The sequence below is a fragment of the Tasmannia lanceolata genome, unplaced genomic scaffold (assembly GCF_043159265.1).
Source record: "Tasmannia lanceolata isolate RefF3 unplaced genomic scaffold, GAP_Taslan_0.1 ptg000029l, whole genome shotgun sequence".
Classification (NCBI taxonomy): Eukaryota; Viridiplantae; Streptophyta; class Magnoliopsida; order Canellales; family Winteraceae; genus Tasmannia; species Tasmannia lanceolata.
The window spans coordinates 6137604-6163307 of NW_027518706.1; the positions used below are offsets into that span (position 1 = coordinate 6137604).

Sequence of the window (25704 nt, forward strand, 5' to 3'; positions counted from 1 at the left end):
ACAACCGATGATAGGGGTCAATGGAGCTACCGATGAGAGAAACCAAAACTTCTTGTGGTGGATCTGCCGATACTTTTTCTCAAATGGTTTGCTGTTCATTGGGCTTTTCTATTCACATCGGTTGGCCTCTTCAACTAATGGATAAGTAGTTATCTTGGTGAAAATAATTTTTCTTATGAACAATCACTCGTGTTATTCTTTTGCTAGATTTTGGGAGGTTTGGAGTGGATGAATAGAAGGTTTTTCGAGGGAAATGTGTTCCTCCGCCACAAAGTTGATTAGGGAAGTCAAGTTTAAGTCAAGTATTTTTTGAGCATACGAGAAGAGTTTCATGGGTGTAAGATCAAATTTTTTTGCCTGCATGTACAGGAGAGAAGATCAGTGGATTCCTCCACCTGCCAACATGGTGAAGCTCATGAATTTCATAGTATATTGTGGTCAAACCTTGGACCTCTGGAAGTAGAGCAGGTTGCACAGAATTTTGAAAGTTACTGGCCCTTCGGGTATTAAGAATGCCAATGAAGTTGAGGCTTGCTGTCTTCTTTAGGGAGATTGGGGGTATGGTCTCTTTGGTTGAGGGTGATTTCACTAATCCAATCATGTGGGCTTTCTGCTGTGGTCTTGGTCTGTGTCAACTTACAAATATTTGTGGACGGGTTTTAAGATTTATGTGTAGAAGCTGATATTTTGTTTTCATGAATATTTAGGTATATAAGATGGCTAATACGTTAGTGCCTGTGTGTGTGTATTCAAGTTGGGCAATCTCTACTATTTTGTAATCTTACTTTTTTCTTTTGATAATGTCTTTGTTATTGCTCAACAAAATGGAAAACAAATTATATACAAAACAATCTTTTGTTGTACTAAAACTAAGATCACTTGGCAACCAGGTGATTGGTACCAAAACTAATAAATCTGTTCTTGTACCAAAACCTGAGAAGAAATTTGGTGATCCTGAAGTAGCAGAAAATTTTACTTAATTTCAATAATGATAGCCGTCCACCATTAAATTTCCCTAAAGGAAAATGTTGAATAATTTTTTTGCTAATATAGTATTTCAGTTGCGCTCAATTTGGTACCGTCCTTAGGTAACGTTTGCAGGTCGAAATTTCTTCTCCAGCTTCAAATGGAATGCTGAAAATTTATTCTTTCTATAGGTGACTAAATACCCTGATATATCTATATTAAGAAAGAGCAAGGTGATTACGGAGTAATTTATTTTTTGACTGAGCTAGTTCCTTATTTGGGCTATGGTTCTATTGTATCTTCTTCATCCTCATCTATTAAATGGCAAGCATTTAATGTGAAACAACCAATTACTCCAAAATCTTAAGCTGTTGGAGAAGGCGTTATTTAATCTTTTATACTTTTCACACTCGCCCTCACATGGGCCCTTCTTTTTATGGTGGCCTTCACGTGGCACATGTGTCCCCTCTGTGGGCTGGCCATTAGATTTGGATTTTTTAATATCAAGGAGTTTTGAACTCATGACCTTTGCTCTGATACCATGTGAAACAACCAATTACTCCAAAAGCTTAAGCTGTTGGAGAGGGTGAGCCTTGGTGCAACGGTAAGGTTGCTCCATTTTGACCTGGTGGTCACGGGTTCGAGTCACGGAAACAGCCTCTCTGGAAAACAGGGTTAAGGACTTAAGGCTGCGTACATCTAGCCCTCCCCAGACCCCGCAATGGCGGGAGCCTTGTGCACTGGGCCGCCCTTTTTTGCTTATACTTTAACAGCTACAAACAAAAAAGGGAAATATAGCGGTGCTGTATATTTTTCATTTTTCATTTTTTTCCCTTCTTACCGACTGTTTACTTTTGGATCTTTGCAGGGAACCATCCAGTCGAAATATGCGGCACATGCTTGCCTCAATTTTACTCCGTCTCCTTGGAACTAGGCTCGTGCATGAGGATGCTGACCTGTCTTTTTTTCCTCTGCCGAGGAACAGTCCTTCCAAGGAGGCAGAATCTCTGATGGAAGTTTCAGCTGCCGAGTCATTGAATTTCTGTGGTGACAGCCTTTTTGATAGGTTTTTGTCTTTCCTGCATGGGTTGTTAAGTAGTTGCAAGCCAAGTTGGCTTAAGCCCAAGTCTTCTTCCAAGTCAACCGGCAAATCTTCTCGGGATTTCTGTGTGTTTGATCGTGAGGCAGCAGAAAATTTGCAGGTTAGTTCCAGTTATACATCTGTAATCGCTCCCCCCATCTCTCTCTCTCTCTCTCTCTCTCTCTCTCTCTCTCAGACAAGCACACACAAACACCACAAAATGAATGCGCTGAGGGTCTTCGGCCCCTTAGTTGGTGCAGTGGATCCCAGTAATGACTCGATAATATATGTTCCCATTCCCTGTGCTGAGGGTGCTCCTTCCAAGAAATTGTAGTGTTGCTTACTCTAAATTTGTAAGCCATAGATGTTTCTTCCCTGTGCCAACCAAGAGAGCTGAGTATGCTCCTTCCGCTCTTGGTTCTGGTGTCCCATTTAGTTGATCATTATCTGCTACGGATTTATAGGACCCACCAAGCATTTCTCCGCACCACAAGTGGGTGCTGAACCTCATACCTCCTCCACTGTTTGATCATATGATCAGATAGCAGTGATGACCAATGCAATCATCGTCCAATTTTTCAGATGCTATGCGAGTGTCTGAATCCAACACAGGTAAGGAGTGTCGGATTCAAACCTCAAAAAGAAAGATTGGATTCGCCAAAATAACTTTAATTAATTATGAAATTTTTATCGTAATAACTAATGTATTAAAATTTTAAGCAGTTTGAGTAAATATAATGTTTTCTTTTCCATATAAAAATATAAAAAACTTACTATTAGGATGGATAAAACTTATAACATGCAGTAATTGTGAGGTTGCGGTAGCAGTATTCAGAGATAAAAAAACATTGAAAAGAGAGCTAGAAGGGTCCGTGAATCCTAAAGTGTTGGAATCCGAGATGTGTCCACGGATTCTTCGCCCATTCAGAAGAATTCACATAACATAGATGATATGCATTACATTATCAATGTACATCTACACTTGATGAAAATATCTTTTGCCTGTGCAGACCGAGCTGGACCGGATGGAATTGCCCCCTGCAATCCGGCGGCGTCTCCAAGCCGCAATGCCAATTCTTCCCCCTTCCCTTCCCTTCTCTGTCTCCTGTCAGCCACCAACAGTGCCTGCCACAGCTCTTACTTCTCTACAAGCTACCATCCCAGCTCCTGGATTCCAGCAGGGAAATTCAAACCTTTCCCAAAGAAGTTCAGTTTCTTCCGCCCGATCCGCCAGCACCATCCCTGGGAAATCCAAGTCATTTGTGCTGCATGACGCCGACATGGAAATTGACCCATGGATGCTGTTGGAAGATGGCACGGGGTCCGGGCCTGCTTCAGGTAATAACAGTGTGGGAGTTGGAGGTGACCATTCCAATCTTAAGGCTTCTAACTTCCTGAAAGGGGCAGTGAGAGTTAGAAAAACAGATCTCACTTACATTGGGAATGTGGATGATGATAGCTGATTTTGCATCTTACCATTTGGCTAAGGTGAAAGTGGCTCTCTCTAAGTCTCAACAAGGTTTTACATGTTTTGTATCATTGGCATTGGTTTCAATCTTTGAGATGTTGGGAGAATTTTCAGGGGGGACTTTGTTGTAAAGAGAGGATGTCTCTGGTTACGTTCTCCGGCCAAGTAAGACCCCCCTCCGGTGGTGTCGTGCCCTTGCCGGCGCAGTTTAGAGGTTGTACATATATGTAGAGATATTGATTATTCTTCCCCAGTTGAGTAAAATGTCTCAAGAATGGTCTGTAGCTTTTTGAGCTCCATGCATTTTTAGTTGTATGTACTTTTGGTTTAGCTGGTTTGAGCTTAGTTTCTCTTTCCATGTTACTGTGGACTTTATAGTTTTGTAAGAGGGGCCCATTTTGACCCCAAATTACCATCAAGAGAAATGAATAGCTAATTGCTGCAACTTGAAGGGTCCTCTGCTTTCTTCCCTGCCCAAAATATTGCATTTTGGCTGTACATCCAGAGGCACCTGAAGTGAAGAGGGGAGTTATTGTATGGGTTCTATGTGTATGTACACAAGTGCATAAAAAATGAGATCCCTTGCTGAAAAAAAGGTATTAATACAACTACACAAGTTACAAATGAAAGAAATTTAGCAGTGAAGACATACGTAGTTCACTCATTCATAAGAACCCGTGCAAATTTAATATTTATTTCTTATCCATAATTCGTTAAACCATTACTTCATCAAATACAACTACACAAGTTACAAATGAAGAGGTGCCATCTTTTTTCATCCAATGTTAAAAGTTCCGATGTTGAGATTTACCAAGGTATTGCAAATCCTATGGCCAAATGATTCATCTATCTTTTCCAAAAGCTTCTTCTAACCAACCTCAATCTACAAAAATATGGAACCCCATTTGGTCTTATACACTCGATCCTTAAAACTAAATAGATCGTACCAAGTTTCTAGTATAATATCTGGATTAACTATTATATTGCCTTCCTTATAGGGTTTGTGCTGTTAACAATACAAATAGGGAGATGAGATCTTGGAGTGGGTGAATAAATTTACTGCTTGATCTAGGTGGAAAGTGGGACTATAGGGGAGACCCACTTTTCAATCTCATTGCCGTGAAATTATTATATGGTGTTTGCGAATAATGAGTGATGCTGCTCGAATCTGTACTTGGATGTGAGCGATCCAGACGAAGGGGTCCGGCCTATTGTTGAGCTTTGCACGGTGGGTTGGCTCGACCTGTGACCTGCATCTATGGACAAAAGGTTAAGGGCCACCCGGAGTCAGAATTCCGAAGGGACCCTTCAACACTCAAGCCAGACTGAGGCAGCAAGAGAAAGGAGAACTGGGCGGAGCATAGGCAAGGATGTACATGCGCACTTGGGTGAGTATCTTACCTCAGCGGCCGGAATGCCAAAGGTGTGCCCCACTTTTTTCGATCTATCATTCTCTTTGTGTGTGTGTGTGTGTGTGTGTGGGGGGGGGGGGGGGGGGGGGGGTGCCGTCATTTGGCTTTCTGACTTGAGCGATTTCTGACTTGAGCGTGAGAGTGGCTTCCTGGAGATAAAGCTTCGAGACCCTAACAATTTTTCTGTGAGCGTTGGATATCACAGATTGGAGCTCTACTAACCCTTGGATCAAGGGTCAGGTTTCGGCATCATCAGCTCCTGTCCGTTTTGGATTTTGAGAATTGCTTTTACTAAAAACTGATTCTCAAAATCCAAAACGAAGAGAGACTCAACTAGTAACTCAATAGCCAGACTCCTTGTGGCCCTTTTTTTGACACGTATGCAAACTCTCGTTCGCTACAAATGGTTAATCATGGAATTTTCTAAGCCCATTTATGTTTTGGATTTTGAGTCCAAAGCTGAAAATTGGACTAAAAAATAAATTAAAAAAGCTCAACCACAAAGAAATGGAAGGCATGGAAGGAAGTGTTTTCTGGCTTAAGGAGGTAAGTTCCTTAGGATTCCTGATAAGGATTTGAACATAGAAACACACCTAAAAAAATAGTGTCAAACTCCAATTGAAGAGCTTTTGTTTTTGTCAAAACACTATCATGAAAATGGAAATGGAAGTGTGAGAGAGGCAAAACAAACTATAAATGGCTTTTGTCTTTTGTTACCTACTTTTTGTTTTTACTCTCTTACTGTTTGAACAGAGAACCCACCAACCTCAAATCTCAAATCTGAAACCTCAAATCTCAATGAATCACCCTCAATGGATTGGATTGGAAATTTTTTTCTTCTTATTTTCATGTGATTAGAGTAGACTAGAAGGTGGTGTTGTATCATTCATCCTTCCTAAAACAGGGTATTCTTCACCGATCTTTTAGGACAGTAGTTCTAAGCTTTATTCTTCCTAAAACTGGTTTTATATTACACATCATGGAGAAATATAACACGCCCTTTATTCCTCAGGATTAATTGGTTTGTGCATGATGAGTTCAATAACAGAAAAAATCAGGGGGTCACCTAAAGGAAGGAAAAATCAAAGAGAAAGGAAAACAAAACCTAAAAGATTCAAAGGAGAAATAAAAGGAGAAAATAAAGGAGATAGTGTTTCTCATCAAACTAGGCCTATCTCACTCCACACATACTTGGAGAGAGGGTTTCTCCAAGACTGAATGTGAAGAAACACATTCATCACATACAAATTCAAATGAAAGGAGAAAAAAGGAGAATGAAGAATAAAGTCTTCTTCAACAAACTTATCTTTAATTTCCAACATGGTTCTTCAAAGCTACCTTGATTTAATTAATGGCCTGGTAATCATCTTCCATAAATCTCCCATATGATCAAAAGATCCTTTGTGATGTTATTTGTAATTCATGATGGAATGATCAATGTATTGTAATGGAAACCTTCACACTCAAGATTTGATAATAATTTTGTATTAATAGTTGGATAAAATATAGATATGAGAAAAAAGCACTACCTGCAAGTGGCACCACTAACCAAATCATATATAATATAACATTAACTTACAAACACATAGAAGAAACCACATGTAAGATAGTAATCTTTGTCCAATGGGAAACAAAAGCGGATGTAGCAGTCAATTTCATAATTCTCTGTGGATCCCAGCACCAAGATATATGTTTCTAATAGAACACATTTCCTTTACAACATCTCCCATCTCCATTCGTTCTCTCGGAGATTCTGCAGAACACACCACTCCAATCCTCACTAAAGATACTAAACACTCTCGCAAACGATGTATCTTATCATTGTAATTCTCAGCAATATTTGTAGCTCTTTCTTCAGAATCTTCTAAAAGAATTAATGGATCCAGAATCTCCATCACTCGATCAGGAAAAGACAATTGGACAAATTTGTAAAGACTTAGGCCATCCTTAAACATGCCATCTGTGGGGCGCTTTCCAGTGAATATCTCCAATAAAAGAATCCCATAGCTATACACATCTCCGGCTTTGGACACATGACCACCTGCCCCATATTCTGCAATTCCACACATGTTTTACACTTTTTGATGTAATAATGGATATAAGATACCAGTTAGAAACAAAAAAATAAATATGAGGTTGGATTTTGAAAAACAAATGTGGAAATTTTATCAAAGAAATGATAGATAATTGAATGATCTCTTCACATTTAGAAACCTAAGTTGCATGGAAAGAGTCTAGAATTTTTAGAGAAACACATAAGAAACGATTTAGCACGATGAAAGAAAATATAGAAGTTATGTCCTACGTTGCATTAGTATAGGTACGAGTGTCAGAATCTCACATGGATATATAATGTCGAATTCAGTAAACCTCGAAATCAGTAAATTTTAATAAGTTAAGCGGATATAATGTTTTATTTCTTTTTTAAGAAAATCACTAATAGGATGGGTAAAATTCAAAATGTGTGATAATTATAAAGTTGTGGCAGTTGCATCCAAAAAACAAAAACAAAAAAGGGATAAAACAGATCTAGAACTGTCTTAAAGACTCTTGCAATTTGAGACGTACGTGTCCCACACTGGTACTTCACCCATTTAGAAGAATCCTTATAACATGGGTTTTGGCCAATCAAGTCATGTAAGTTACGAATAGCATTCCACTATGTATCCCTCAAAACCACTAGCCAATTTTGGACCATGATAATTTCTCAACATGATTTCTTCATCTGAAACCAACAAAGTATCACTGATTGAACATGCAAAAGCACTACAAAAGTAGATCCAATTAAACTTCATACTACTTATAAGGTAAAAAATAAGTAGAAGTAGAAGGAAAGTGAAATGATGTCATTTTCTAAGTACAAACAAAATAGTTGTAAATGTCAAATCTTTAATTTCACTTTCATGTTGACTTGGGAGCATGGTTTTAAATTTCGGTTTAAGAATGCGTTTTGATCTTCACAGAAACCAAAATTTCTACAGAAATTTCGGCTGAAATTTCGGGATAATATTAAATAATAAATAAAAAAGGATTTTTTGGATATATCCCTTAAATTTCGGCCTGAAATTTCAGGGAAAACAAAATTTCGATCGAAATTTTGTAACGTTTCGATTTCAACCAATTTCGATTTTGTTCTCGACCGAAACCCAAAATTTCGGTCGAAATTTAAAACCTTGCTTGGGAGAGGCAACTTAAAAGGCAATTGTTGAAAAATCCATTAAACACAAGGAAGTAGAATGAATAGTACACGCCAACCAAACGTTTCTCGAAAAGGGAAATGGCATCATTTTACCTTCCTTTCTAAGGGAAACACAATTTCAGTCACAACATTAATCCAAAAGTCTCGTATTTATTATTAGTAATTATTAGAAAACTCCTTGCCCTATATTTATCAAACACCTTAAATTTAGTGATTATGGGCCCTACGTCCCGACCATGACTCAGTCTAGAACCATCTAACCAGCTCTTTCGGATAACCTAATTCGTCTTTCTTCCATACCACTTTTCTTTGAAAAAAATCACCAAAAGTTGAATTGATTGACTAGGGATTAATAGAAACAACTATATATTAGAAAGAAAGCAAGGGTTCTAAGTGTGGGAACCATCCTCCACTGACGTCTAGAGGGATGTGTGTCCACCTTCAGCAGATGGAGTAGAGTCAACTTGTGATGAGCCAATTGAGATCTTTGGCGGTGGTCATTAATCTATAAATCCTTGTGAGGCTGATGCCAGAAAGTGGCTACTTGACCCCCACCCTTGAAAGTGGCTAGTTGACCCCCACCCTTTGTCCGAACCAATGGAATGAAAACAACTACCTAACTCTATGTTTTTTTTAAAAAAAAAAAAATTGTCATTGCATTAATATTCAAAAGTATTGGGCGGGGACAAGATGTCCCACAAATGATACATAAAAGTGGTCTGCATACCCATTACAAAGCCTGTTAGATAGGTGAGATAACCGGCGACACGACTAACATGGACTCCCTAAGGACTCCTTCCATTGCTAGAATATCCGCCGCCTCATTAGCCAACCTCCTACGATGCTCAATCCTTGGCTCCAATAATCTTAGTAAGTCTAAAATCTCCACAATTAATGCAGTAACCACAAAATTTACAAATGCAGAAACCACAAAATCTACAAATGCAAGTGGAGACAGGGTGTTATACCTGTTAAAGTCAAGCAAGCTAGCTTGAAGCATTACACCCTCGATATCTTGTTTGGAATACCTAGACTGCTACCTCCAGCCCCTATATATAGAGATACATTAGGGTTATTGACTGGTTAATGGACTCTAGCCCATGTAGGCCCACTACACCGGTCCATTATCTTATTGGGCTTATATTAGAAGATATATAGGGTTATGCTATATACCCAACAAAACCTTCGTGGATGAGTGGTTTGCTAAATGTTCGGCTTTTTCACACTCCTCAGAGTGTTATACCTTTGTTAAAGGGTGGTTGCTGATCGTCCAGCTCTAGACAATCTTGGCAAATGGTTCACCCAATCTTTGAAATGGCAACGGGGTTGCACACATGGTGTCAGGCGGTGGCAATGACGCCCAACGGTAGTGGGATCCAATCGAATAGGGGCTCGCCCGATTGGCCAACTCCAGGGCGTTTTGGTCCTTTTTGAAAAGTTGGATAATTTTGAAAAAAGGCACTTTTCATGGTACATTTTCTTCTTCATTGGAATATATTTTCTCTCATGGGTCTTCGGGGTGTTTTACTGCTCTAGCTCATTTAAGAAGCACGAATAGATTCATCATTGGAGTGTTGGGTCGCAGTAGGTCGTATGACACAAAATGAGGTATCAGTATAAGCTTTTTCGTTAGCCACACTAAAGACCCAAAAAATAGAAGGCAATAAAAATTAAACTTATAATCAATCATTTTATAATATGAATATGCTATTATTTTACGTAACACATATTAGTTCATATTAAATGTAACTCTATGGTGATGCCACGTTCAAATACATGCTCATCTAAAAGAATAGGCCATGCTTTACAAAGGGTATGATATGTTAAAAAGTATTTTAGACAATTAATAGTGATATTAGTAATTACCCAAATCTTAGGGTTATTTTTTGTTGAGAAACATTAGTCATGGGTTTTTTTGGAATTTTATTTATAAAATTTCTCATCACTTTCTAATAATACTAGAGACTTTATAGAATAATTGAATAATTACTTCTCCGAATTTTCTGAAATTATAACTCTTAAACCATTTGCATGATTGGCATTTTCTACACAACTATTTTCCATAAAGAAATCATGGTCATAGGTATGTACAAGACCACTTGATGTAAAATAACAATCCTATATACTCTGTCAATAAATATAGAAATGCTATCAAGTAATTTTTTTGGTTCAAGATGCAAATTTAACCTTTGTTGCGCTACATTATATACCTAATAAGTGAGAAATATTTTATGAAACTCACTGAGAATTGACTGGATGACGAAAATTGATAAAATTATTACCTGGAGCAATGTACCCAATAGTTCCCTTTAATCCAGTTGTGCTGCTTTGATCTTCAGATGAGCTCTGAATGATTCTTGGATAAAACTTGGCTAACCCAAAATCACCCACATGAGCATTCATGTCTTCATCCAAAAAAATGTTGCTTGGCTTGAGATCACAATGAACAATCGGTGTATGGCAATGATGGTGAAGATAATCCAGCGCAGAAGCTATGCCAATTGCTATGTTTAATCTCTTAATGAAGTTTAAATTTCCTAATTGATGTTGCCCATCTAATTTTGAATGCAACCACTTCTCTAGACTCCCATTTGGCATGAACTCAAGCACTAGAACTTTGAAATCATTACCTCCAAAATCGATGCTTGAACAAGAAGTTAAGATCTTCACAAGATTTTGATGACAAATGTTTCTCAATGCGTTGCATTCAGCTATGAAACTCTTTGAAGCTCCCCTTAAGTGAAGGTTGAGTACTTTGACAGCAACAACATTTTCAATGCGACTGAGGATTCCCTTATACACTGATCCATAACTTCCCGTGCCTATCAAATTTTCTGAAGAGAACCCATCTGTTGCCTTAAAGATCTCTGCATAAGAAACCTTTAAATGCCGACCCTCCATAGAAGATATGGAAGATGGTTTCTTGCTTGACTTTCTTATCCAGTAAAGAGAAGTAGGGACACACAATAAGAAAATCAAACATACAACTGCACTTGCTACTAGGATGATTACTTTCGAAACATGGGCTTTTCCTCGTCTGTCATTAGCTAGCACTGGGCATGCAGGCAACTTTAATTCTGGGATACCACCACAAAGATTGTCATTTCCCACGACTGAAATTGTACTGACATCTCCAAAGACCCCTTGTTTTGGTACTTCACCCTCAAAATTATTGAAAGACAAGTTTAGATACCGTAGAAACTTAAACCCCTCCAGATATTTTGGAATCTTCCCTGAGAAGTTATTATATGAAAGATCAAGGACTTCAATGGATGTTAATGTAGTAAAAACTGACGAAACATCTCCTCGGAAAGCGTTACCCTGCATATAAAGTTCTCGCATGCTCTTACAATTTGCAAGAGTGCCTGGGATTTCACCTGACAATTTGTTCTTAGAAACATCCAATTGCTCTAGAATTTTCAAGTTACCCACTTCTGATGGGAGGGAGCCAGTAAAAAAATTTTGAGCTAAAACGAGTTGTATTGATAGCGAAGAAAGGCCAATAATTTGTCTTGGTATCGTACCACGAAGGTTATTTCGAAAGACGGCCAATGCTAAAAGTTTTGTACAGTTTGCAATAGATGGAGGTATGCTTCCTTGCAGGTTGTTATATCCTAAATCGAGGTTGCTCAATTGAGTAATATTTCCAATATTGTATGGGATTTTCCCGGACAAACTATTATTTCCCAAGTAGACTTGTTGTAAGTTCTGGAGCATCCCAATTGAAGTGGGAATAGAACCCGTGATGAAGGTTGAATATATACCCAAATGTTGTAAGTTGATGAGATTCCCGATCTGACTAGGGATGTTACGAGAAATTTGGTTTTCTCCTATTGCCAACAGATAAAGGTGAGTTGAGAGATTGGCTATGGAGTTGGGAAGTGGGCCAGCAAAATGATTACTCTGTATGGACAACTGATTTAGGTTACTACAGTTGGTCAAAGAAGTGATAAATTTCAAGTCATCAGCTCTACCAAGGCCTAGGTAATTATAGCTCAAGTCAAATTTGAGTAGATTCTTTGCCCAGCCAATATTTTCAGGCACCGGTCCGCTAAACTGGTTTTCACCCATTTCAAGCCATTCAAGACTTGAAACATTGGATAATGAAATTGGAATGTGTCTGGTAAATTGATTGCCTCCTAAAAGAAGATATTTGAGTTTAGTAAGAGAGAATCCTGTTAGGCCTAAAATCGGTAACAGGTTATGGTAGGGCTGGATGGTCCGAGCTAACAAGTCACGACTGAAGGGCTGGTTGAGTCCTGCGCTGCACAAGGGTACAGACAAGAAAGAAAAGGGTCAGAGGACCAACCCGGAGTGATACTCCGGACGGGCGCTTCGACACTCAAGTCAGTATGAGCAGGAGTGCAGAGCAATGTCAGAGCAAAAGCTTAGAGTTTTGATTCTCATATTTCAGGACCCTCACCTTAGTACAAGTGAAGGCTATTTATAGTGATTCTGAGCCACCTGTCTAGGACAGGTGGTAGTTCTGAGCCACTTGTCCAAGATAGGTGGTGGGCTCTGTATGGACCAGGTCTCATACCTAAGGAGGGCAGGTGGAAGTCCCTGATTGGTCCAGGTGTCACACCTAGTAGGGACAGGTGTTGGCCTTCCAACGGTCCTTGTGAGGGCCATGTGCCAGCAGCCAATTGGATGCTGAGTTCGGACCCATCAGTGCTGAGTCCGGATTCCCTCAGTGCTGAGTCCGGACCCCATCAGTTGCCCCCTGGTTCTTCGAGCCATGAGAGTGGCTAGAAGAAGCAAAGAGAAGGTAAAGACAGCGTCTGGCCGGCCTTAAGGCCTCTGGGCAGCTCAGGCCGGACTCAGATTCAGCTAGGAGAAATCGTGGCCGGACAGGAGCCTCCGGGCGCCCTGGCCTGGCCTTGAAGTTTGGCCTGAAGGAGCAAGGCCGGGCAGAAGGCTTTCGGTTATCCAGTATAGCTAATTTTGGACCAGAAGTCTGGCCGGCGAGGCTTCCTGGACGTCATAGCCGGGCGTAATTGGTTCAGGCGGTTCATGCGATCCTGTCCGGCTAAGGCTGTGGACGGCCAGCAGGGCCAGGCGGTTCATGCGATCCTGTCCGGCTAAGGCTGTGGACGGCCAGCCGGGCAGGTCTTTGCCTTCTAGCGCTTTTTGTCGTCTAGCGCTTTTGTCGTCTAGCGAATGCGCCATATCCTGTCCGGAGAGCCGGACAGGTCTTTTGTCTCCTAGCGCTTTTGTCGTCTAGCGAATGCGCCATATCCTGTGCGGACAGCCGGACGGGTCTTTTGTCTCCTAGCGCTTTTGTCGTCTAGCGAATGCGCCATATCCTGTCCGGACAGCCGGACAGGTCTTTTGTCTCCTAGCGCTTTTGTCGTCTAGCGAATGCGCCATATCCTGTCCGGACAGCCGGACAGGTCTTTCGTCTCCTAGCGCTTTTGTCGTCTAGCGAATGCGCCATATCCTGTCCGGACAGCCGGACAGGTCTTTTGTCTTCTAGCGCTTTTGTCGTCTAGCGAATGCGCCATATCCTGTCCGGACAGCCGGATAGGTCTTTTGTCTCCTAGCGCTTTTGTCGTCTAGCGAATGCGCCATATCCTGTCAGGACAGCCGGACAGGTCTTTTGTCTTCTAGCGCTTTTGTCGTCTAGCGAATGCGCCATATCCTGTCCGGACAGCCGGACAGGTCTTTTGTCTCCTAGCGCTTTTGTCGTCTAGCGAATGCGCCATATCCTGTCCGGACAGCTGGACAGGTCTTTTGTCTCCTAGCGCTTTTGTCGTCTAGCGAATGGCGGACAGGTCTTTTGTCTTCTAGCGCTTTTGTCGTCTAGCGAATGCGCCATATCTTGTCCGGACAGCCGGACAGGTCTTTTGTCTTCTAGCGCTTTTGTCGTCTAGCGAATGCGCCATATCCTGTCCGGACAGCCGGACAGGTCTTTTGTCTTCTAGCGCTTTTGTCGTCTAGCGAATGCGCCATATCCTGTCCGGACAGCCGGACAGGTCTTTTGTCTTCTAGCGCTTTGGAACCTGTGCCTTGTATTTAATGCGGACGGCGCATTTAATGCGAGCGGCGCATTTAATGCGGCAGGCGACGTGGCGCACTCCGGATGGGGGGAAAAGGGCGGGATTTTTCCCGCTCTTCCCAGCCTCTCTATATATACTGAAGTTTACTCTTCATTATTTACTTTTCATCTTTTACTCTCCTCCTCTTCTGTTCGGCTATTCAAGTTTTCTGCCCGCTTCGGATCAGTGAGCCCGGAGATCTTCGTCCAACACTTCAGTTCGGTAATCTCTTTTAGCTTTTCTTTTCTTCCCTTTTTAATGTCTAGCACTAGTTCGGAGACGGACTCTAGCTCAAAGGAGTCCGGTTCGACCAGTACCACCACGGGGTCCGGGGCGTCAGAGAGGGCGGTGCCGGCCTCACCTATGGAGGCCGGTGTTGAGGACGAAGAGATAGTAATCGTATTAGACGAGGAGAGCGGTGAGGAAATGAGTGTGGACTTAGACACAATCCCGGTCTGTGGGGACGGACCGGACCGGGTAGAAACCAGCGACGATGAAGAGGACGTCGAAACGGCAGTTCCTCGCTCGCCGCGCATGCCGGTCGAGGTGATAGCGGAGGCACAGATGGAAGCCAACCCACAGTATAACATCGGGGCCCTATACGAGGTGAGCCATCTGTGGCCGGGCAAGCTTCAGACCGTCAGGGACAAATACTGTATTCCTAGCCGGTACATTTTGAGGGCGGCTGTTGAAGGGGATCGGGCCAGCAACGATAGTGCAGACCTCTGCCTATATGAAGAGGCCTTACGGGCCGGACTTAGGCTCCCCTTCCACCCCTTTTTTGCTGACGTACTGAATTATTACGGGCTGGCAGTTACACAGGTCGTCCCAAACTCTTGGAGAACGCTGGTCGGCTTCTTGTACCTTCTGGAAGTCCGGCTCCGTAGGAACCCCACCGTGCCCGTCTTCAGGATGTGTGCGCACCTGAAGAGGCATAAGGACGGCGGCTGGATCTACATTAGCCAGAGGCCTGAAGTGAGAATGATCACTGGGATACCTACTTCCATTCACACATGGAAGAACAGGTTTTTCTACGTAAAGGACACCGTGCCGGGCTCCCACTGGCCGTTCTCATTACAATGGAGAACGCCGGACACTCGTCGCCTTAGTAAGAAACCAGCCCTTGAGGACTATGACCATATGACCTTCGCTCTGATCAAAGAAGAGCTCAAGCGAGGTCAAATACACTGCTCAGAGTTCGAAGAGGAGGCCGAGCTGGTAGCGCTCGGGGTCAGTCGTGCGACGCCGGCACGTATGTAGACTTTTTAGGCCAGCATTTTATTTTCCTGAACTGTTCTTCAATTTTTCATAGTTCTGACTGCGTTCCGTTCTCTTTCGCAGAAATGGTGAAGCAGATGTCCCTGTTGGACAGAATCAAACAGACCTCCCAAGCGTCCCCAGCGCAGGAGCAGCCCCAAGCCAAGGGCAAGAAGAGGAAGGTGCCGGAGTCGACTCCGCCGATGGTCGCACTGGCTAAGCCTCTGAAAAGCAGCCGGGCGACGCATAAGCTTGCCTTATCGAGCCGGGCAGATACCACGGGACAGAGCTCCAAGTCTGGAGGGACGACACCGCCGCGACGCGGCGGGGCAGTTCTGGGCATCGCTGCCGCCACGACGGTTGGAGGCGACAACGTCTTCCGCCCGAACTGGGCCGTGCAGAAAACGGACACCGGCCTGGGGGATACCCGGGTGGCCACGGAATTGATGTACAAGGGCGTCCTCCCACGCGACCGATTAGAAGTCGAGAAAGAGGTGCCGGAGACCTGCGAAGCGGCAATCAGCTCCGCCCTCTATCAACTCCAAGTCTACTCGAGGGACATGGCTAAGAAACGATATCTCTTCTCTGAGACGATCACAAGGATCGAGTCCGAGAAGGCCCAGCTCCAGAAAGAGAACGGCGAGCTTACCGAAGCCGTCCAGATCAAAGAAGCCGAACTCAACAGCTTACAGGACGAACTGCAGAGGGTAAAAAACCAGGCCGTGCAGGATCTCCTAAGTTCGGCGGAGAGGGCCAGAAAGAAGGAGAAGGCGGCCGTGGAGAAGGCTGTGAAGGAGACCGAGGAGAGGAAGGAGGCTCAGCACTTCGACTTGGGCCTCCAGGCCTATAGGGCGGGTTTCCTTCTCTGCTCCGAGCAGGTGAAGAGGCTTCACCCCGGCGTTTCCCTGGACGGACTGACCGTTCCGTATGCACCTCCGGAGGGGGAGGATGAGGAAGAGGAAGACGAACCGGACTCCTCCCGGCCTGTTGAGGCGGATGCGGAGGTGACTGTGGCCGCAGTCTCCTCTGCTGAGGTCGGCGAACTTGCAACCCTCACTCCCACAGAGGTCGTCACCGAGGGAGTGGCCGACGAGGAGGCCTGAGTAGCAGCCCTCTTGCTCTCATCTTTCTTTTTGGTGGTATGTTTTTTGCACAGTTCGTAAGGCCCATTCTTTGTAAGCCAGCTCGGCGAAGAGAGCAATTTTGTAATATGAATACTATGAATACAAATACACTTTTGTTCAACTGTCTGTACGGCATTCTTGTTTTTTGTACGCATAATTTCTGTACTGCTTTCTTCTCTTTCTGTCGAGCCGGAGTGGTTGCCCGTCGTTGACCGAGAGGGTCTGTGAGCCATTTACAACGAGCCGGAGTGAACCACTTCAACCCCACTTCAACAACCGAGAAGGTCTACAAGCACCGAGCTGGGAGCTAAGTATGCAAACACTTAGATTCTTTGGAAGTGGTTTCAACTACGGGCGTCCTCGGCTGGAACTGATCTCCAAGCCACTAGGATGAGCCGGAGTGCACCACCACTGCTCGTCCTAAGTCTGCGAGAACCGAGTTGGGAGCTTGGTACGCAAACACTTAGAAAATATTTGAAGGTGGTTTCCACTGCGGGCGTCCTCGGCTGGAACTGATCTCCAAGCCACTAGAATGAGCCGGAGTGCACCACCACTGCTCGTCCTAAGTCTACGAGAACCGAGCTGGGAGCTTGGTACGCAAACACTTAGAAAATATTTGAAGGTGGTTTCCACTGCGGGCGTCCTCGGCTGGAACTGATCTCCAAGCCACTAGGATGAGCCGGAGTGCACCACCACTGCTCGTCCTAAGTCTGCGAGAACCGAGCTGGGAGCTTGGTACGCAAACACTTAGAAAATATTTGAAGGTGGTTTCCACTGCGGGCGTCCTCGGCTGGAACTGATCTCCAAGCCACTAGGATGAGCCGGAGTGCACCACCACTGCTCGTCCTAAGTCTGCGAGAACCGAGCTGGGAGCTTGGTACGCAAACACTTAGAAAATATTTGAAGGTGGTTTCCACTGCGGGCGTCCTCGGCTGGAACTGATCTCCAAGCCACTAGGATGAGCCGGAGTGCACCACCACTGCTCGTCCTAAGTCTGCGAGAACCGAGCTGGGAGCTTGGTACGCAAACACTTAGAAAATATTTGAAGGTGGTTTCCACTGCGGGTGTCCTCGGCTGGAACTGATCTCCAAGCCACTAGGATGAGCCGGAGTGGTCCAGCGCTGTATGTTGGTGTTTATATAAGTGACTCAAAGAGGGACACTTGTTCGAAAAACTTATTTTATTGATTCCGGAACTTGGATAATTACAGCAGTTCTTTACAAGTCTACGAAGGCAAACAAAATTACTGATAGTAGATCCGAAGATTTCTAGAATTCCAGGCATGCGGTAGCATCTGTTCGTCAAGGGACTCTAGCCGATAGCTTCCTGGGCGGATGACTTCTTTGATTCGGTACGGCCCTTCCCAGGTCGGAGAGAGCTTGCCTACTCTTCTTGGCTGGGAAACGGAGGCCTTCCTCAGGACTAGGTGGCCGGCACGGAATTCTCTTGGTCGGATCTTGACGTCATGATATCTGGAAACTTTCTGCTTATAGGCCGCAGCCCTGATCTGAGATTCCTCACGGACTTCTTCAAGCAAGTCAAGGTTGGCACGGAGTCCGTCCCCGTTGAGCTGCTCATTGAAATGGACGATCCTTGGGGAGGGGACGCCGATGTCAACCGGGATCACTGCTTCTGTTCCGAAGGAGAGATTGAAGGGTGACTCGCCTGTAGCCGTGCGCGGAGTAGTCCGATACGCCCAGAGCACATGATACAGTTCGTCTGCCCAACGCCCGGCCTTGCCATCCAGTCTCTTCTTTATCCCCTGCAAGAGGGTCCTGTTCGTCACCTCTGTTTGCCCATTCGTCTGAGGATGTGCCACAGATGTGAACCTCTGCTCTATCTGCAGGTCTGAACAAAACTTTCGGAAGTTCCTTGAGTCGAACTGCTTGCCATTGTCCGTTATGAGGACCCGGGGGATTCCGAACCTGCACACTACTGATTTCCAGAAGAAGTTCTGTACATTCTGCTCTGTGATCTTGGCCAGAGGCTCTGCTTCTATCCATTTGGTGAAATAATCGATGGTGACAACGACGAACTCACGGCCTCCCGAGGCCGGCGGAAAGGGGCCCAGAATATCCATTCCCCATACTGCGAAAGGAAGAGGACTGATGATCGGGGCCATCGGAACGAGGGGCTGGTGGACGGCCGGAGAGAACTTCTGGCACTTCTCACACTTTTTCACAAGGCTCAGAGCGTCCTTCCTCAATGTAGGCCAGTACAGACCTCTCAGGAGGACTTTAATGGCGAGGGCCTTGCCCCCGAGGTGCTCTCCGCAGATTCCTTCATGGGTTTCCTGCAGGGCTAACAAGGCATCACTGGGGCGGAGACACTTTAGATACGGGAGGGTATACGACCTCTTGTACAGAGTCTCGCCATCCAGTGAAAACCTTGCTGCCCGCTGCATGACCTTACGGGCCTCCTTTCTCTCTCCCGGGAGCTCTCCGCTGCGCAGATACCTGATTATCTCATCCATCCAGCACGGCTCATCGTCGATCTGCATCACTACGGCGGACTGGCCATCGATACTGGACCTCTTCAGAAACTCCATGCGAATTTCTCTGAGGGCGGTGTAACCTGATGCTGCAAGCTTTGATAGCACATCCGCCTTTACATTCTCTGTTCGGGGGACTCTGACGACCTCGAAGCTCTTGAACTTGTCAGCCAGACTGCGAACCCTTCCCAAGTACTTGATCATCCGCTCTTCACGGGCTTCATATACCCCCTGGATCTGACAGACGACCAGCTGTGAATCGCAGTACGCCTTCAACCTCTGAGCACGGGTCTGCACAGCGAGATTCATCCCGGCTATGAGCGCTTCGTATTCTGCTTCATTGTTGGACGCACGAAAACCAAACCTCAGGGCATAATTCAGGACGAAGTCCTCTGGTCCAGTGAGAACTAGTCCTGCACCACACCCTGTCTTGTTCGATGACCCGTCCACATACACTTCCAGAGCGGCTCTCCCAAATCCGGATGCGCGATGACGGACTCAGTCCCGGGGGGCGGTGATGCTCTGGAAACGATTCGCGGCTCCGGTACAGCCAGCTCTGCTTCTGGAGAAGGAACTGCTACCAGCCCGGGGTCTGGGTCCGGAACTGTGCACTCAGCTATGAAGTCTGCGAGAATCTGAGCTTTGATCGCCGGCCTGGGCAGATACTTGATATCAAACTCGCTGAGCTCACGGCCCACTTGACAAGTCGGCCTGAAGTGTTTGGCCGGTGGAGGATCTGTCTGAGGGGCTGCCCTGTCAAGACCCTGATCGTGTGCGCCTGGAAGTACGGCCTTAGCTTCCTGGCCGCCATAATGAGGGCGTACACGAGCTTCTCTACTCGCTGATATCTGGTCTCTGCATCGTGGAGGACCTTGCTGACATAGTAGATCGGCTTTTGCTGGTTAGACTCTTCTCTGATCAGTACTGCTGCAACTGCCAAGGGTCCCGCTGAGAGATACAGAATCAGCTCTTCTCCTGGCTCCGGCATGGACAACAAAGGGGGGGGAGGATAAGTACTGCTTCAGCTCCTCGAACGCTGCTTGACATTCCGGAGTCCAGGGCGCGGTTTTTATACCTTTGACCGCGCTGAAGAACGGGAGGCATCTTTCGGCGGATTTAGAAATAAACCGCCCCAGGGCTGCCACCAGCCCGGTCAGCCGCTGCACTTCTCTGATAGTATTGGGAGGAGTCAGCTCCATTACTGCCTTGATCTTCTCTGGATTCGCCTCTATTCCTCTCTGGCTTACCATGAAGCCCAGGAATTTGCCTGCCCCGACGCCAAACGTACATTTAGTCGGATTAAGCTTCATGTTGTGTTCCCTCAAGACTTGGACCTCTTTGAGGTCGGAGACGTGGTTGGAAGCACTTCTGCTCTTCACTAGCATATCATCAACGTAGACCTCCATGTTCCGACCGATCTGATTTCTGAACAGCTTGTTGACGAGCCGCTGGTAAGTGGCTCCTGCATTCTTCAGTCCAAAAGGCATCACCCGATAGCAATAGGTCCCCTGGTCAGTAACGAACGATGTCTTCGGGATGTCTGACTCGTACATTCTGATCTGATTGTATCCTGAGAAAGCATCCATGAAACTGAGCAGCTCGTGACCTGCAGTAGCGTCAATGAGCTGATCTATTTTTGGGAGTGGGTAGCTGTCCTTTGGGCAGGCCTTATTCAGGTCTGTGAAGTCTATACAGGTCCTCCACTTCCCATTGGACTTTTTTACCATCACCACATTCGCGAGCCAGTCCGGGTACTGGATCTCGCGGACGAAATCGGCCTTCAAAAGCCTCTCCACCTCTTCTCTGATGGCTCTCCGCCTCTCAGGTGCAAAGTGTCTCCGCTTCTGCTTCACGGGCTTGCAGGTCTGATCGACACCGAGCTCATGGGTGCTAATCGACGGGTCGATGCCGGGCATGTCTGAAGGAGTCCAGGCAAAGACATCTGCATTGGCTCTGAGGAACTGAGCGAGATCCTGCTGCGCGGCCTCTGGCAGGGCAGAGCCGATCTGGACAACCCTCTGTTCGTCATCGTTGTTCAATTGAATAGAGATGAGGTCCTCTGCGGGCTCGTTGACTATGATCTGCGCTTCGTCTCTCAGATCATACAGCTCGATCGGCAAAGACTCAGACGCATTCTTCCCTCTCAGCGCCGCATAGCACCGTCTTGATTGGGGCTGATCCCCTCTGACTTCACCTACGCCTCCTGGCGTAATGAACTTCATCTTCTGATGATAAGCGGAGGGAATAGCTCGGAGGAGGTTCTGGCCAGGGCGTCCTAGAATGGCATTATAGGCTGACTTGGCCTTCACCACCAGGAAGGTCACCATGGCGAAGGACTGGCAGGGCGGCTCCCCGATAAGAACTGGAAGCTCAATCTGCCCTTCAACCTTGACAACTTCTCCTGAGAACCCGAACAGATCAGAGTTGGCCGGCTTCAGACGGTCAGTTCCGATCAGCATCTGCTCGAAGGCGTGGTAGTAGAGGATGTCGGCGGAGCTCCCATTGTCGACCAGGATCTTCTTCATTTCCCAGTTCGCCACTAGCATGGTGACGACCAGGGCATCATCATGCGGGAGGATCAGGCCGTCAAGATCTGCTTCTGAAAAGGATATCTCGTTTTCCGGCTTGGCCTTCTTACTGCAGGCATGGACGGCGTTGACCTGCCGGGCATAAGTCCTGCGGGCCGATGAAGAGGTCCCTCCCGCGGTCGGCCCTCCTGAAATGGTACCAATAACACCATGAGGTTGAGGTTGAGGTTGAGGTACCTGAGGAGGGAGAATGGCCGGGGCAGGAGCTTGGATGCGGTCGCCCAGAGGTTGGGCGTCTCGGGGGCTTCTATCTCTGGGCCTCGGGTTGTCCTGGCGCTCCCTTCTGTTGTCATTATTTTTTAAGTACCTTCCGAGGTACCCTCTGCTTATCAGCTGCTCGATCTCCTCCTTGAGATGAATGCATGCATTGGTGTCATGGCCGTGACTCTTATGGAATCGGCAATATCTGGACATATCTTGCGTGCCCGCCTCCGATGTCTGCTTCTTCGGCCATCGGATGAAGTCTTCCTTCCAAATGGCTACCAAGATTTGGGCCCTGGATGCGGTGAGCGGGGTGTAACGCTCCCTCGTCGGGGGGCTCCTCTCCTTTCGGGGCCGGGGGGGAGCTCCTTTCCTTCCGGGGCGGGCTGCTCTCCTTCCTCTGAGGCCTATCGTCCCTACGTTGCTTGGCAGGGTTCTTCTCCTCTGGTCTTCTCTTGCTGACGGAATCCAGGGCGGCGAGAGTTTCCTCGACGGAAATGTACTCTTCCGCCCCGGTCATCAGATCTGCCAGGGACTGCGGATTGCGCCGGGCAACTGCTCTTCTGAAGTCAGTGGACCGGGCTCCGGCCAGAAGAGCATTCGTTGCCGCGGAGGGATCCAGGTTGGGTACCTGCAGGGCCTCCCTGTTGAACCGGCCAACGAACGCTTTTAAGGCCTCACCGTCTTCCTGTCTCAGGGCCATCAGTGAAGCTGTTGTCTTTCGAGGTCTTCTACTGCTCATGAAATGTCGGGCCAGGTCATCCCCGAAGTCGTCGAAATTGTCCACAGACTTGGGCTTCAGCCGCGAGTACCAGTCTCTCGCGGCTCCAGTTAATGTGGTGGGGAGTGCCCTGCAAAGGAACCCGTCCGACGCCCCGTGGAGAAGCATCGTGGTTCTGAAAGTCTGCAGATGATCCACGGGGTCGGTGGTCCCATCGTATTGCGGGATCTGCGGCATCTTGAAGCCCATGGGGACTGCCGCACCGAGTACTCTGTCTGTGAAAGGAGGATTGCTACTGAAGATCCTCGAAGCAGGGCGGCCATGATCTCTGGCCAGCTCTTCGATTCTATTGTCGATCTTCTGGATCCTCAGTAACATTGGATCATCCCTCTGCTCGGCCTGACGGGCAGGTCTGCTCCTTATGGCTGACGGGCTCATTGCAGATCCGGACTGGCTGAGCGGACTCCTTCGCCGGTGCCGCGATCCCTCTCCGTGCATGGGGTCTCTCTTGCTGCCACGCTTCTGCACGGAGGGAGATCGTGACCGGTGATGCTGACGAGGCTCGGGGCGCACGTTCCTGTCCCGCGAGCGGTGGTCTCTTCTTGTGGAGTGACGAGTTTGGTCCCGGGGTGGAGACGCGCGTTCTCTGCGGGAGCTCTCTCCCCTCTGAACGGGTCGAGAAACCTCGACTGGGTGTTGCTGGAGTGCGGGGGCCGCGTTCCTGAACTGCGCAACTACAGCAGTCATTTCTTGAAAAAGGGCTCGCATCTCCCTCGGGGTCGGGGTAGGGTCTGAGCGGTCCGAGTGAGGCGAAGTCCGCTCCACGGCCGCCCCGACCTCTACCTGCGAGGCCAGTCGCTCACTTCGTCCTTCGCGGGGGGCCGTAGCCCGGGTAGCCCGAGAAGTCGGAGGTGCTCGCTTGCCGGTCTGTCCTACCATTGTTTCTTGAGTAAGATGTCGAACAGCTTTTTGTTGCGGCCGTCCCACGGATGGCGCCAAATCTGTTAGGCCTAAAATCGGTAACAGGTTATGGTAGGGCTGGATGGTCCGAGCTAACAAGTCACGACTGAAGGGCTGGTTGAGTCCTGCGCTGCACAAGGGTACAGACAAGAAAGAAAAGGGTCAGAGGACCAACCCGGAGTGATACTCCGGACGGGCGCTTCGACACTCAAGTCAGTATGAGCAGGAGTGCAGAGCAATGTCAGAGCAAAAGCTTAGAGTTTTGATTCTCAGATTTCAGGACCCTCACCTTAGTACAAGTGAAGGCTATTTATAGTGATTCTGAGCCACCTGTCTAGGACAGGTGGTAGTTCTGAGCCACCTGTCCAAGACAGGTGGTGGGCTCTGTATGGACCAGGTCTCATACCTAAGGAGGGCAGGTGGAAGTCCCTGATTGGTCCAGGTGTCACACCTAGTAGGGACAGGTGTTGGCCTTCCAACGGTCCTTGTGAGGGCCACGTGCCAGCAGCCAATTGGATGCTGAGTTCGGACCCATCAGTGCTGAGTCCGGATTCCCTCAGTGCTGAGTCCGGACCCCATCAAATCCTATGTTGGGTGGAAGGGTTCCGTTTAACTGGTTTTCTACCACGGCAAAGCCCACAAGAAACGAGAGATTATTATAAAATGAGGAAGGAACCGTACCGGATAATAAATTTGAAGAAAGGGCGATCCATTTCAAGTTATTAATTCGGGCCAGGTCATCTGGTATGTGTCCCACCAAACTATTTTCCAATAAATAGAGATGGGTGAGAGATGAAACGTTTCCTAGTTGAGGTGGAATGCTCCCTGTAAGATTATTATTATGAAGAAACAACAAGGATAGCCAACAAGGATAGCTTCCGTAGAGTGCTAAGTTGGATGGGAATTTTCCCTGTCAACGCATTGGAACCCAATTCGATGACTCTGAGGTCCCTACAGTGGGTGAGATTGGATGGAATTTCCCCTCCCAAGGAATTATGGCTCATATTAAGATGTCGCAGTCTAAATAGACGGCCAATATCTTGGGATATTTGGCCATTGAAGCTGTTTTCTTGGAGGTGGATTTCCTTAAGGAAGGTGAGGTTGGATATGGCAGGAGATAGAGTACCCACCAAGGTCTGCCCACTAAGCAAGTTCTGCCCACTAAGGTTCAATACAGTGACCCTTTGATGCCTCCGACCGCACGTGACTCCATTCCAGTGGCAGAAATGGAGAGTATGGTTCCATGATGATAAGGCTCCAAGAGGATCACTTGTTATCCCATCCTTAAAAGAGAGCAGAGCCATTCGATCGGTTTCGTTTCCTAGTAAGTTGGTGGTGGTTGCAGAATTCGAATGTACTACGTTCATGGGAAAGAAGAGATTTACAGAGAAGAAAAATGACCAAAGCACACTAAGAAGACTCATACCTCGTAGCTCTATCCGGGTTGAAGCTCTTCTTGTGCTCAGCAAAGACAACATTTTATTTATTTTTTGTCTCCCAATTTGCAATAGATGGAGGTATGCTTCCTTGCAGGTTGTTATATCCTAAATCGAGGTTGCTCAATTGAGTAATATTTCCAATATTGTATGGGATTTTCCCGGACAAACTATTATTTCCCAAGTAGACTTGTTGTAAGTTCTGGAGCATCCCAATTGAAGTGGGAATAGAACCCGTGATGAAGGTTGAATATATACCCAAATGTTGTAAGTTGATGAGATTCCCGATCTGACTAGGGATGTTACGAGAAATTTGGTTTTCTCCTATTGCCAACAGATAAAGGTGAGTTGAGAGATTGGCTATGGAGTTGGGAAGTGGGCCAGCAAAATGATTACTCTGTATGGACAACTGATTTAGGTTACTACAGTTGGTCAAAGAAGTGATAAATTTCAAGTCATCAGCTCTACCAAGGCCTAGGTAATTATAGCTCAAGTCAAATTTGAGTAGATTCTTTGCCCAGCCAATATTTTCAGGCACCGGTCCGCTAAACTGGTTTTCACCCATTTCAAGCCATTCAAGACTTGAAACATTGGATAATGAAATTGGAATGTGTCTGGTAAATTGATTGCCTCCTAAAAGAAGATATTTGAGTTTAGTAAGAGAGAATCCTGTTAGGCCTAAAATCGGTAACAGGTTATGGTAGGGCTGGATGGTCCGAGCTAACAAGTCACGACTGAAGGGCTGGTTGAGTCCTGCGCTGC

At 46.4% G+C, this 25704-nt stretch overlaps 3 protein-coding genes across 5 annotated transcripts in view; 2 read left to right on the plus strand and 1 right to left on the minus strand.

The window, feature by feature from the left end:
- The window catches only part of LOC143859075 (mediator of RNA polymerase II transcription subunit 12-like), a 45569-nt gene extending 41609 nt beyond the window's left edge, over positions 1-3960 (plus strand). For all 3 annotated transcript variants that reach the window (XM_077369757.1, XM_077369759.1, XM_077369758.1), the window contains 2 exons: positions 1835-2168; positions 3058-3960. In XM_077369757.1, coding sequence (XP_077225872.1) covers positions 1835-2168; positions 3058-3510 — 787 coding nt within the window. In that variant the 3' untranslated portion in view covers positions 3511-3960. The remainder of the gene's footprint in view (positions 1-1834; positions 2169-3057) is intronic.
- Positions 3961-6396: 2436 nt separating this feature from the next.
- LOC143859122 (putative LRR receptor-like serine/threonine-protein kinase At3g47570) lies at positions 6397-12297 on the minus strand. The gene is made up of 2 exons (XM_077369804.1): positions 10409-12297; positions 6397-6980 (listed from the first exon to the last, which is right to left on the minus strand). Exons 1-2 carry the CDS (start codon positions 12195-12197, stop codon positions 6583-6585), a joined length of 2187 nt encoding a protein of 728 aa, XP_077225919.1. The 5' UTR covers positions 12198-12297; the 3' UTR covers positions 6397-6582.
- Positions 12298-14328: 2031 nt separating this feature from the next.
- LOC143859334 (uncharacterized) lies at positions 14329-16604 on the plus strand. The gene is made up of 2 exons (XM_077370055.1): positions 14329-15416; positions 15506-16604. Exons 1-2 carry the CDS (start codon positions 14423-14425, stop codon positions 16522-16524), a joined length of 2013 nt encoding a protein of 670 aa, XP_077226170.1. The 5' UTR covers positions 14329-14422; the 3' UTR covers positions 16525-16604.
- Positions 16605-25704: the final 9100 nt, after the last annotated feature.

Excerpts from the sequence above, each read along its gene's own strand:
- LOC143859122 (XM_077369804.1), bottom strand. The coding sequence starts at position 12,197 with ATGGGTGAAAACCAGTTTAGCGGACCGGTGCCTGAAAATATTGGCTGG. Across the intron at positions 6,981-10,408 it reads TATTGGGTACATTGCTCCAG|AATATGGGGCAGGTGGTCAT; the intron begins GTAATAATTTTA and ends GTGGAATTGCAG.
- LOC143859334 (XM_077370055.1), top strand. The coding sequence starts at position 14,423 with ATGTCTAGCACTAGTTCGGAGACGGACTCTAGCTCAAAGGAGTCCGGT. Across the intron at positions 15,417-15,505 it reads CAGTCGTGCGACGCCGGCAC|AAATGGTGAAGCAGATGTCC; the intron begins GTATGTAGACTT and ends TCTCTTTCGCAG.